The 12315-nt window shown below is 39.6% G+C and overlaps 1 protein-coding gene across 1 annotated transcript in view; it reads left to right on the top strand.

The window, feature by feature from the left end:
* PKHD1 (PKHD1 ciliary IPT domain containing fibrocystin/polyductin) overlaps positions 1-12315 on the top strand; it is a 429832-nt gene that overhangs the window by 33516 nt on the left and 384001 nt on the right. Inside the window, exons 21-26 of the mRNA XM_033102675.1 lie at positions 286-424; positions 2466-2593; positions 5105-5289; positions 6196-6318; positions 7868-7973; positions 8473-8748. Coding sequence (XP_032958566.1) covers positions 286-424; positions 2466-2593; positions 5105-5289; positions 6196-6318; positions 7868-7973; positions 8473-8748 — 957 coding nt within the window. The remainder of the gene's footprint in view (positions 1-285; positions 425-2465; positions 2594-5104; positions 5290-6195; positions 6319-7867; positions 7974-8472; positions 8749-12315) is intronic.

The raw sequence follows: 12315 nt of genomic DNA, 5'->3' as shown, positions 1-12315 counted from the left end.
AAGGGGTCCTCCTATGGAATAGGGAGTGATGTCTGTCTGTCTTCAGGCTTATTGAACTTTGCTGTGGAATTAGACTTTGTCTCCTTATACCATGACCTTGCATTTCCTTATTGGTCCTAAACTTCTGCCTCCTCTAACTCTGCTCTTCATGGCAGCAGATGGTAGGAATCTCAGCTTGAAGTGTGTGCTGAGGTCTAAGAAACTCAGCGTCTCCAGCTGGGCCTTTCCACATAACAGGTCTTTCATCTTGGGTTACTTGATAATAATTGCATCGTTGGTCTACAGTTTCTCAGGCTGATTCTGGAACAGCTCGCCCAGGCGGGAATCTGGTGGAATTGCTCTCTGTGGTGGGATCCCCTCCAGTCTACAATGTCACCTCTTGGTTGGCAGGGTGTGGCCTGGAACTCCCACTCATCACTGCAAGGTAGGGAGCTGTCATCGCTCACCTGCCCCTCCTTAGAATTGTGTGTGTGTGTGTGTGTGTGTGTGTGTGTGTGTGTGTGTCGATTTGACTTGAAAGAACACAGAGGTGGGACCTTTATCAGGAAAACTACCCGTCTTATTGCTTAAAGCAATGGTTCTCAATCTTAAGAATGCTGTATCAGACACCTTGGGGTCTTGTTAAAACAAAAATTGTTGGGCACTAACCACACCTTCTTTAGTTCAGTAGGTTTGGGGCAGGGCCTGGGAATTGGCATTTTTAATGAGTTCCCAAGTAATGCTGATTCTACTTATCTGGGGGCTACACTTCGAGAACCAGTTCCTAGTGAATTTGTTTAAAAGTAATTGTATTTTTATGCTGTTCAGAGGTTCACATTACCACCATTTTCTGTTCACTCCACTCTTTCCATTCCCCATATACTAATCTTATTGGAATTCTTTGAGGCAAAATGAAATAGTCCACGGAACAAAAAATAGCTATTTCTAAGAACTCACCACCAGATGGCACTAGAGCCCCATAAACGTTGCGTCTTTAATAGTCTAACCTTTTAGCCACAGTTTACAAAGCAGTAACTAAGGATCAGGCTCCTCCAAACTCCTGAAACAGTTCTAATATGCTCTAATTTGTTCTTTTCATTTTCAACTAAAACCCCAGTAGGATGGGAAGAACTGAGATGTTTTACTTTTAAAATTTCTTTTTTTCCCCATCTTTAACATGTTCCCAAGTTAGTTCTCATACTTACACCATGCTTGAGATGGTATATTAAAGGCAGGCTCAGAAAGCTTGAATTTGTGCTCCACTCTCCTTGACTTGTGTTCCATAGTCTTCTGGTCAGGAAAGATGCCAAAAGCAATCGATAGAATGCAGGAGTGATATAGCTTCCGTGGTGGAGAGGGAGCTGCCAGAGTAGCCAGGCTGCAGTCCTGTGCTCCAAATGTCAAAGTTATTAACTGTGAAATGAGAGAGGCTAATTTAGGTTACTCTGAACAGGTCCACCCTTAGAGTGGTCCTTCGTCTCTGAGTTTTCCTCAAGTCCCTTAGCTCTTTCTGGAAGCCTCCCGCCTAAGCAAGATGGGACAACCTTCAGACTGGCCTGTCTTAGATCCCCCAACACAGATAGTATCACTGTCTAACTGTTTCTGTATAGTTGTATATATGCACATCAATATGTAGTACTGAAATAATGTTATTGATAGAAAGCAGATATATTCATTGTTGAAAATTTAGAAAATTAAAAAAAAAACACTTAGAAGAAGATAAAAATCACTCATAATCCCCGTGCTCAGATAACTCTATTAACATATTGGATCCATATTCTAACTGCCTTCCCCCCCCCAGGCAGGTTTCGTATACATCTATACATGTATATATTTATTTTTAAACCTCATATTAGAACCATACATTACATACTGTATTTGTAACATACCCTTTTCACCTCATGGTAAACATAGAATATTTCCCATTTCATTAAACATTCTTCTAAAATAATGGTTTTTAATGGCTGAGTGGTATTCCATCTCACGGTGTGTCATAATTTATTTGACCCATTTGTTGTACTAAAAGCAAGAATTGGCAGTCAGTGTGTTTATACACAGGTATTAGATTACTTAGCTAGATGGCATGGTCTGTGTTTCAGCTGGAGATACTGAGTAGGGAAGTATTTGTGAAACAGGCCCCAACTTTTCATTTGACTATGAAAATGGAGTAAGAGAATACCAGGTTCTCCTTCCACTCTGTACTTCAGGAGTGGAGCCGTGGGAGGCCAGTGTCATCACTCTGCACTCTGGGTCCCTGTGCTCCTAGGATCAGTGAAGGGGAAGGATGGAACACTCTTAAAGAATAATGACTTTTACACTACACTGTTTCTGCTGTGATGGGAGAGGGGCACCCGATATTTGGGAGTTCAAGCTCATGGTGGGGAAAAATGGGGGACTGCCTGGTCTTTGAGATGGAGATATGTTCTGCCTGGGGAGGCATTCTGAACAGTTACTGTGGCTAATGCTTTGTTTTCCATATGCCACAGTTCTGTGCCCACTGAAGGAACAGAAGAAGGATCTGGGGTGGTCCAGGTGACAACACAGAGACTACAGAGAACAAGCCCACCTTTAGGAGGACACTTTTGCATCCAACTTTCTAATACAGTGATTCCTGGTAAAGGGGCAGTGGAGGGGTGCAACATTTCTCATTTTCATTTTAAGGGGCATTTCCAGACAAGCAACATCCTATGAGATTGTCAGGCAGGGTGACCATCTTAAAACTTTTTTATTTTTCCATGTCTGAAAATGACCTCATTAAAATTAAAGATCTGGAGAATAACAATAACATATCATTGTTAATATGATACCAACCTTTAAGTTTTTAGATGTGGACACTAAGTGGATTAGTGTACTGGGGCTGTCAAAACAAATGACCACAAACTCGGTGGCTTAAAACAACAGAAATTTATTCTCGAACAGTCTAGAGGCCGCAAGTCCAAAATCAAGTTGTCGGCAGCGCCAGCCTTCCTCTGAAGGCTCATGAGGAAAATCTGTTTCCTGCCTCTTCTGGCATCTGGTGGCTGCCAGCATTCCTTGGCTATGGCCACGTCACTCCAACCTCTGCCTTCTTGGTCACCTCGTCTCTTCCTCTTCTGTCTCAAAACTCTGTCTGCCTCTCTCATAAGGATGCATCTGATTGCATTTAGGGCCCACCTGGATAATCCAGAATAAACTACTCTACTCAAGATCCTTAACCACATCTTTTGCTAGATATAAGGTAACATTAACTCTTTTGCCTTATAAGGTAATACCGGGGGTGCCAAAACATGTATACAAGTGGACACTTTGGTCAACGTTCCTCAAGCACTATTTCAAGAAGAAGTGCCTAGACACTGATGGCAACCACTTTGAGCACCTCTTGTAACTGCAGACGTCAAATGTGACTTGTATTCATCTTTTGTTATCAGTGTATATTATTATAATTTTAATAGAGATTTTTTCCTTTCTTAAAATGTATATACATTTTTTTTTTGGCACCCTCTATATTCATAGGTTTCAGGGATTAGGGCTTTGACATCTTTTTGAGGGCCACCGTTCAGCCCTATACTGAATTTGCCCAAAGGTCATACAGATGGTTGTTGGCAAGGTCCAGATATGACCTTGAGTCTTTATTCTCAGGTCAGTCCTCTTCTGTTTAGAGGACGCCAAGATCCATGGTAGCCATGGTTCTTCTGAATTAAATTCCATGGCAACACCCTATACTATTGAGGATTTTAGTGGTCATAACAAATGTAGAAAGAGCTTTCAGATACCATGAGAGTAGAATAGTTTCTAAATCTTCAATAACATACTCATTTCACAAAGGACGAGGAATATAAGTGATCATAATATGTTATTTAGTTGGTAAAATCCTAGGGGAATCAGAAAAGAGGCTAGGGAGAACTAAAAAATTGGTGCATGGTCCAAAAGTGTTCTGCCCTCACAAGCAGAAAGATGCTGAGCTTGCAAAGAATCTTCTTGTGGGAGGAATTAGAGTGATGGTTTTACTTAAAAGGACAACTTAGGAAAAGTTGAAGGTCTGTAGGCTATTGGAGTCTATTGCTATTCACGTCTGACAAATGGATGAGTAAGTGCCAACAGTGCCCTGCTTTTGTCAAGTCCATCACTGTGCTGTTTTCCTTGGCACGAACAAGAGGGCTGCAGAGAGACTTCCTGGCACCACCTACTATTATCGATGCTCCTCACATCACCACCTGCAGTATAACGGGGGGCAAGGGTGGGGGAACCCAGCCTTAACCAGGTCTGGTGAAGAGATGAAGGACAATCTGTTAAAAGGATGAGAATTTTGTTTGCATTTTGGAAATATAGTATTATTTTATTAACACTCCAAGAGAGTATGAGATTCAAGAAGAAGGCTCTTAAGTAGGTAGAAGGCAACCTGGGTCTTAATCTAAACCTGTCTCCCTTGGTTGGCAAGCTCCTTGGTCTCATTGGGTTTCATTTTCTTGATCTCTAAAGGAGGTGTTAGGATGCCCACGTGACCCACCTCGCAGGGGCTATTGGGAATAGCTAATGAAATGGAAACTTTTGGTAAAGCATGAAACAGTTCAAACATAAGCAGGACTTAAGTAGAGTGTTGTTATTTCTCTATGGGAATGTGGAACGGGGAAGCAGGTGGTTGGGCTTAAAGGAAATTCTAATAGAGAAACCGAAATGCCAGCATTCCTCAGCTGAGTAGGCTAAATTTTTATGGGTGTCAGCTGCTGTGGGGCTCCCCAATCTCTGTGAAAGGGGGCCAACTTTTCTCTGTTCACAGACCCAGTTAAATTTTCCAGGGAAAACCCAACATTTAATTAGACTTTCAGGCCTCACCAGGGTGTCTTGAGTTTATATTTTGAGTGGACAATTGAGACAGTTTTGTCCGAAATGACTGTGTTCTCTGCTTGCTATGAGATGTAATACTAATAAAAGACATCACAACATAAAAAGTGGGCATTTACTTGTATTTGCCTTAGGAAAAATGGTTTTAACTGGGCTGGGGGTTCTCTTGAAGCTATATTTAGAACTTGAGGGTTTCCTGCATGTTTAGTAGGTATCTTGACATTTATTCTCCGTTATCTTCATGAGATCCTGTGAGGTGGGGTAATTTGTCTTGTATTTTCTATATCAAACCCTTCTCCCACAGATGTCCCTGTGCATATTTCAGCTAGTCACCTTCGCCAACTCTTACAGAGCAATGCTGACGACTTCACTTCCAGGTACCTCAATGTCAGTGACTTCACTGTGATGGAGGATCTGAAGTCTTGCTATGAACATGTATGGACTATCTTCTGGTCCACCCAGGTTGGGGATTTGCCCAATTTCATCAGGGTATGTATAATATTCCTTTTGGTGGTATGGATTTTTTGCCTGGGAATAATTTTATTAAAAAAATCAGAATGATATGAACAAAAACTGTCATGAATTATTAATTTTGTTGGAATATTCAAGTAAAGGGGTTTAATGACCTTTCTGGAAGTGTTTAAGACATATTTGGATTTCATATCCCTGATAAGTGATTTGAACCCAACATCTCCTTCCCTAAAACTCAGTGTAGGTAGAGAGTTGTTGGTCAGTGTCCACCCTACAATAATTCTACATCTGTTATTGGATAATTTAAGCAGATGTGATTGACTTAGATTGTCATGGAGGCAGATGGCACAGCAGAAGGAAGTTTAGAAAAGGATTTGCTGTCTTTGGATAATGACAAAACCAGATGCTTTTGCATATTTAGGGTTTTGAAAAATAATCTAATGATCACATAGCATTTGGTTATTATAAAATGAAATCCAAGATGGAATTTGATCTCTGTTATATGGCATTGTGGGTCATCTGGTTTTCAAATAAAATACATGGGTGGAAATGGAGGAAGGCTGGGAGTCATCTCATAGCACTTGTTTCCTTACGTTTTATTTTAATGGATTGCAAACATATAAAATAGGAAAGCACATAGAAATGAAAACATATGAAGACTTAGAGAGAAGATTAATTTTTTTGTGTGCCTTTTTGGGCAACTCTACTTGCAAATAAATATTTCTCTAATATATGGGGCTTTCATTAGCCATTACTTACGTTAGTTTGCTAGATTTTAATCCCCTGTCACTCCATTTTCACTTTCTACCTATCTGAATATCTTAAACAGAATGTGAAAAGACCTTTTATCATTTGTTTTAATCAAGATTAGACTTCTATTTCAAGAACTCACTACAGAATTCACTACAAATGTAATCAACTTAGGTCTCTGATGAAAATCTAACTGGAGTGAACCCTGCTGCAACCATTCGTGTGGTATATGATGGTGGAGTTTTTCTTGCACCCATGTTTGGAGACATGGTGGTTACTGCCAACCAACACACTCAGGTGAGAGTGAATGGGCCACCCCAAATGTAAATACTAGTTTCTAGTCTATCTCAGTCCCTTCTGATTCGTGGACCGATTCCAAGGATCAGTTTTCCAATCCATAAAGTAGAGACAAGTATGACTGTCCCCTTTCTACTTCTACAGGGTATAGAAAGTACTCTGAAAATATAAGTGCTCTGGAAACACAACATCCTCTTACTATAATTACTGAAACTGTTATTATCGTATTAAAAAAATAGAGAACCTCTATAGCTACATATGATTTATTGAAAAGTAATAAGCTAAGTCAACTCCTTCTCTCTTTAAAATGTCTCTTGCTCTTTCCCATCTGCCATACTCCTGTTATAAGTCATCTGTTTTTAATTTGAGAAAAATTTAAAATAAAAGACTGTAAAGAATAATATAACCCACACCAGGGTACCTAAACTGAGGATGAACAGTTGTCAACATTTTGATATATATGTTTTTGTCTTTCTGAATAAAATGAAACATCAGAGATAAAATCAGTGTTCTTTATCACCTATGCCTTCATGCCATCCCCAGACCCCTTTATTCCATAAAAAAACACTATCATAAATATAGGGAGTGCTTTTAATCTACATTTCATAGGTAGAGAGTCAAATGAGTCATATCTTTTTCACCTTTCTCATCTCCAAGTATCGTAGAGTTCTAGTAGATTAACATTAGTTCCAGTGAGAGGAAAAGACATATACAGTTGGTCTTTGAACAACAGGGGAGTTAGGGGCACTGACCCCCCTCACAGTCCAAAATCTGTGTGTAACTTTTGACTCCCCACATCTTAACTACTAGTAGCCTGCTGTTGACTGGGAGCCTTACCAATAACATAACATAAAATATGTGTCAGTTAACACATATTTTGTATATTATATGTATTATATACTGTAGTCTTATAATAAAGTAAGCTAGAGAAAATAAAATATTATTAAGAAAATCATCAGGAAAAATACATTTATTGCATTTATTGAAAAAAATCCATATAAAAGTGGACCCTTGTGGTTCACACATGTCTTGTTCAAGGATCAACTGTATTCTCTTCTTGGGGACCTACCATTCTAGGATTAAAAAAGCCCCCAAATCAACTGTCCAAATACTCTCATCTTCCGTTATATATCCATATAGTAATGATGGAATGAAGGTGCCTACTTTGTTGGCATTTGCCAGCAAAGAAAGGGCTTTTTATAGGAAATAGATACCTAGTTAAAAATATAGAGTGATATAAAGTCCGTGTGCAGTTTGAATTTTATTACGTTCAGTTTTATATGACAGACAAGAAATTTATTCAAGATTTAACACATGTAATTATAGAAATGTTAGGTTTTAGCATGCCTACAATCATTTTAAGAAAGCCTAATATGTTTCAAGCCGTTCATTACAATTTGGGGTTTATTATTGGGAAATAGAAGCAAGAAAATAAATGAATCGCTAACACGTTTTAATTTGGGCAAATTTCACAAATACTTTAGGAATACTCTTGGGTACACGAAATGCATACATTTGCTTTTAATTCTTTCGCCTTTCTCTCTTTCAGGTGGCTGTGCGAGTGAATGATATACCAGCTCATTGCTCAGGTTCCTGTTCTTTCCAGTACCTTGAAGGGTCAACTCCCTGGGTCCACTCTGTGTGGTATTCCCTTGGTATGATTCATGACTTGGCATTGAGATGCTCATGAACTTTAGACTCAGAGTGATTTGTTAGAGGCCATGTACCTGGTGACAGGTGGATAGAAGATGAATCAGTTCATAGGACGGACGTTGAGTGATGTAGCAGAAAATACATGGTTTTGGCCAATCTAAATGATGTGGTCATGATTTGAAATGGAGACAAGTGGATTTTTGATGACTTAAAATGTTTTATTCTCTTTGTCTCTTGTTGTGAAATATTCTTTATTTTGATTTTTTCCACATTTTGATTGACTAGTGATCTCTCCTTACCAGTTTGAGAAAATTTAAGATGGGGGCTACATGCTACAATAATACATGCACATGTCCAATATTTGAGTCAGCATTTAACTTCTTGAATTTTGAGAGGGGAAGGTAAGAGGGAATGAACATTTGACATTAGAGAGAGTTCTCTTAAATGGAGCGATACCACTGAGCGATGATTTTGTTCTTTTAATTTCTCTCCTCCTTTAAGATGGTGACAGCAACCTACTGGTTTATATTACTGGAACTAGTTTCTCTGGTGACTCCCAGGCCTTTCAGATCACAGTGAACACAACAAGTTGCAAAGTTATTTTCTCAAACCAAACGAATGTGGTCTGTCAAACAAACCTGCTGCCTGTCGGAGTGCATCGGCTCTCCATGTTGGTGGGAACTTCTGGGTATGCAGTCAGTGCCAGTGGAGAAGACCTCTTTCTACACGTGGAACCCAGACTGGATGCTGTGGACCCTTCGAGAGCTGCAGAGATTGGTAATCTGGGGAGGACCCCACATTGCTTCTGACCCTCTGAAGGTAGCATTCTTGCCGGTGTGCAGGAATCTAGTCCTGTCGTGTAATAAGTTCCATGTCCACTATGACTCACAGGTTTTTGGTTTTCTGCCATCAGCATTTCTTCTAACGAGCCACAAATAGTTAAGCCTTTCAATGAACTCACTCACTACATAGTTTGGCTGACGGTATTGGCATAATTGGGTCAGTCACTGAGTCACCAGGACAATTTGGTCTGGTGGAAACAATACTAGATTGGGCGTTAGTCCATGTGTGCTTGGGTTTTCATCCTGCTAAGGTCAGATGTATGACCTTACATGTTTCAGTTATTTCTATGGGACTTGGTTTCCTAATAAGGATGATAGGCATAGTGTCACTTATTGAGTATCTCTTCTAAGTAGTCACATACACTAAATGTTTACAGCTGCCTGAAGGATGGAATCATCATCCACATTTTTCAGAGGAGACAATGGTGGTTCTGAAACAGTGACTTGCCCAAGGCTTTCCAATGGAAAGAGGTGGAGCTAGGATGCAAAAGCGTTGTCGGATGCCAAGGCGACTGCTGCTTCTGCTGTACAAGCTGTCATAGCTATACAATGGGCCTAATGATGCTTAGCATGCAGGCGTCCTAGTTTCGTGTGAGGTTAAAATGAGCCAACAGGTGAGAAAGCCCCTTGAGAAGTAAAAACATTTGCTTATGTGACAGACAGGCCTTGCCCACTAGAAGTTTGCACACAGCAGGTCTCCACAGACATTTGTAAACTCGGATACTTGGTTAGCATGAAAAACCAACTACCGTTTACATAGAGGGTATAGGGAGGACAGTGGGTCTTGTCAGTGTGATCCCATGGACTGGATCTTAGTGCCATGGAAACCAAGGATCTCTCCATGCTTTCTGCATGGAGACCAGTTGAAAACAACTCACCCAGATTGCAAGAATCTCAAGAACACTCAGGCTTACATACATTAATGTATGATATTTTTTTTTTAATAGAAGATACAACTCCTTTCCTTAATGTTTTGGATTTTTGTTATTGTTTATTCTGTTGGCCAAAGACCTGTGGCTTAGAACAATTTTTAAAGCAGTTATTTCCTGGCTACAGTTGCATTTTTCAAAGGAACGGCTTGTTTCCCTCTTTACTTTGCCTAGAAAGTGAATGACAAGGCCAGCCCTACTTCATCTCCGCACATACAACAGAGCCCGCTTGTCCTTCTTTCTCAGTGATTTAAAGAAGGAGCCAGCTGATATGTGGTACTCAGCGTGAAAAATCATACACTATATTAACCTAATAATTATTAGTTTGAGTTTTATAAGGGGGTTTAATCTTCTTCTTAAGTTAGCTTTGCAGTTCAAGCCATACAAACCTTCAGACATCTCAGTGGCAGACAGGTGACTCAGTCATCTTTGTTTTTTCTAGACAGCGCCTTGCACAGACAGGGTGACCAATGTCGCAGTTTTTCTAGGACTGAGGGGTTTCCCAGGATGAAAGACTTTCAGTTTTAAAACTGGCTTGTGGACCACTTAGTGCTAAAACTCAGAAAGTCCCAGGCCAATAAATAAGTTGATTCCGCATCCTATCAAAGAGTCAGGACATGTTGTACCAATAATGTGTGGTGAAGGGATTTGTCTGGGAGGATTGTACATCATGTGTCTATATTTTTTGCAAAAGATGGAAAACTCAGAGAGAGGATAACGTTGTGTGGGTACATGTTAACATTTAGTAAGACTAAGGGAAAAAGAAGGGAGAAAGGGAGAGGCTCTAGCTGCTATTTTCCTTATTACAGAATTTAAATTTTCCCTATTGTCCCTTCCTCAACCTTGTCACCTACCTGGTATCACCAGCTTCCTTCCTTCCCTTTGCCCTTCCCTCCCTCTTTGAGCCACCCTGTGTAAAGCCCTGTAGTTGGTGCTGAAGACCTCGGCACACACGAAGTGTGGTTCTGTGCTAGCAGTATCTGCATCATCTGGGAGCTTGTTAGAAAAGGAGCGTCTCAGGCCCCATCTCAGACCTCCTAAACAATCTGCATTTTAACAGGATCCTCAGGCAATTACTATGAATAGTGCAGTTTAAGTAACATTGCAGTAGGGGTTTTACAGAGAACCACGCTGAGCCCTACCAGCAAGGAATTTTCAGAATAATCTAGCATATAATGAATACATATAAGAATGTGATAAATAATATTCTAAAGCACAACTTACCCATAGGCAGAAGCTCCCTCAAAAGGGTTTTTGAGGACAATCTTGGCTTTGGAGTACATACTTCCTTGGCCCATTTCTGTGCTGAGAGAGAGTTGCCTTCTCTTTAAGTATGGACCCTTGTGAGGCACCTGAACTATCAAATGGAAATGGCACAGTATCACCACCTCTGCAACTTTTAATTATTAACATCAACAATAGTAATGACAGCAATTTGTTTAGCCCTTATGTACCAGGCACTAATGCTGGGGATACAGTAAGTTAAAACAAAGTTCCTGCTGTCATGGAGGTGATGTTTAGTGGGTAAGAGAACCATGAAGCAGGGGAAGAGTGACGGAGGGGGTGGTGGTTGTCATCGCATGGCCACTGGCACTGCAGGAATGACATGGATGACACTGGTGAACGAAGACATGGATGAAATGGAGGAATGAGTCCTGGAGAAATCTTGGAGAAGAGAGTTGTAGGGAGGGGGAACATCAAATGATAAAGTCTTAAGTCCGAATGAAGTTGGCTTGTTTCAAGTAAACCAAGGAGGTCACAAATGGCCATTTGTGTATCTTCTTTGGAGAAATGCCTATCCAAATCCTTCACCCATTTAAAAAATTGGGTTATTTGTCCTTTTATTGTTGAGTTATAAGGATTCTTTATATAATCTGGATTATTCTATTATTAGACATATGATTTGCAAATATTTTCGCCCATCTGTGGGTTGTCTTTTTATTTTCTTGACAGTAGTATTTGAAGCACAAAAGTTTTTAATTTTGGTGAAGTCTAGTTTATCTTTTTTATTGTTGTTGCTTGTGTTTTTGGTGTCATATCTAAGAAACAATCACCTTATCCAATGTAACTAGGACACACACCGTGTTTCCCTGAAGAGAAGACCTAACTGGACAATCAGCTCTAATGCGTCTTTTGGAGCAAAAATTAATGTAAGACCTGTTCTTATTTTACTGTAATATAAGACCGGGTATAATGTAATATTATAATATAATATAATATAATATAATATAATATAATATAATATATAAGACCGAGTCTTATATAATATAATATAATATAATATAATATAATATAATATAATATAATATAATATAATATAATATAATACTGGGTCTTATATTAATTTTTGCTCCAAAAGTTGCATTGGAGCTGATTGTCCGGCTAGGTCTTATTTTCGGGGAAACACGGTATGCATGTTTTTTTTCCTAAGAGTTTTGTAGTTTTAGTTCTTACGTTTAGGTATCTGATTCATTTTGAGTTAAGTTTTACATAAGGTGTGAGGTAGGGGTCTGTATTAGTTGTCTAAGGCTGCTTATCCAGGTACCACGAACTAGATGGTTTAAACAGAAATT

This window comes from Rhinolophus ferrumequinum, chromosome 3, assembly GCF_004115265.2.
Source record: "Rhinolophus ferrumequinum isolate MPI-CBG mRhiFer1 chromosome 3, mRhiFer1_v1.p, whole genome shotgun sequence".
NCBI classification, from domain to species: domain Eukaryota; kingdom Metazoa; phylum Chordata; class Mammalia; order Chiroptera; family Rhinolophidae; genus Rhinolophus; species Rhinolophus ferrumequinum.
This window is presented reverse-complemented; position numbering and strand designations above follow the sequence as displayed.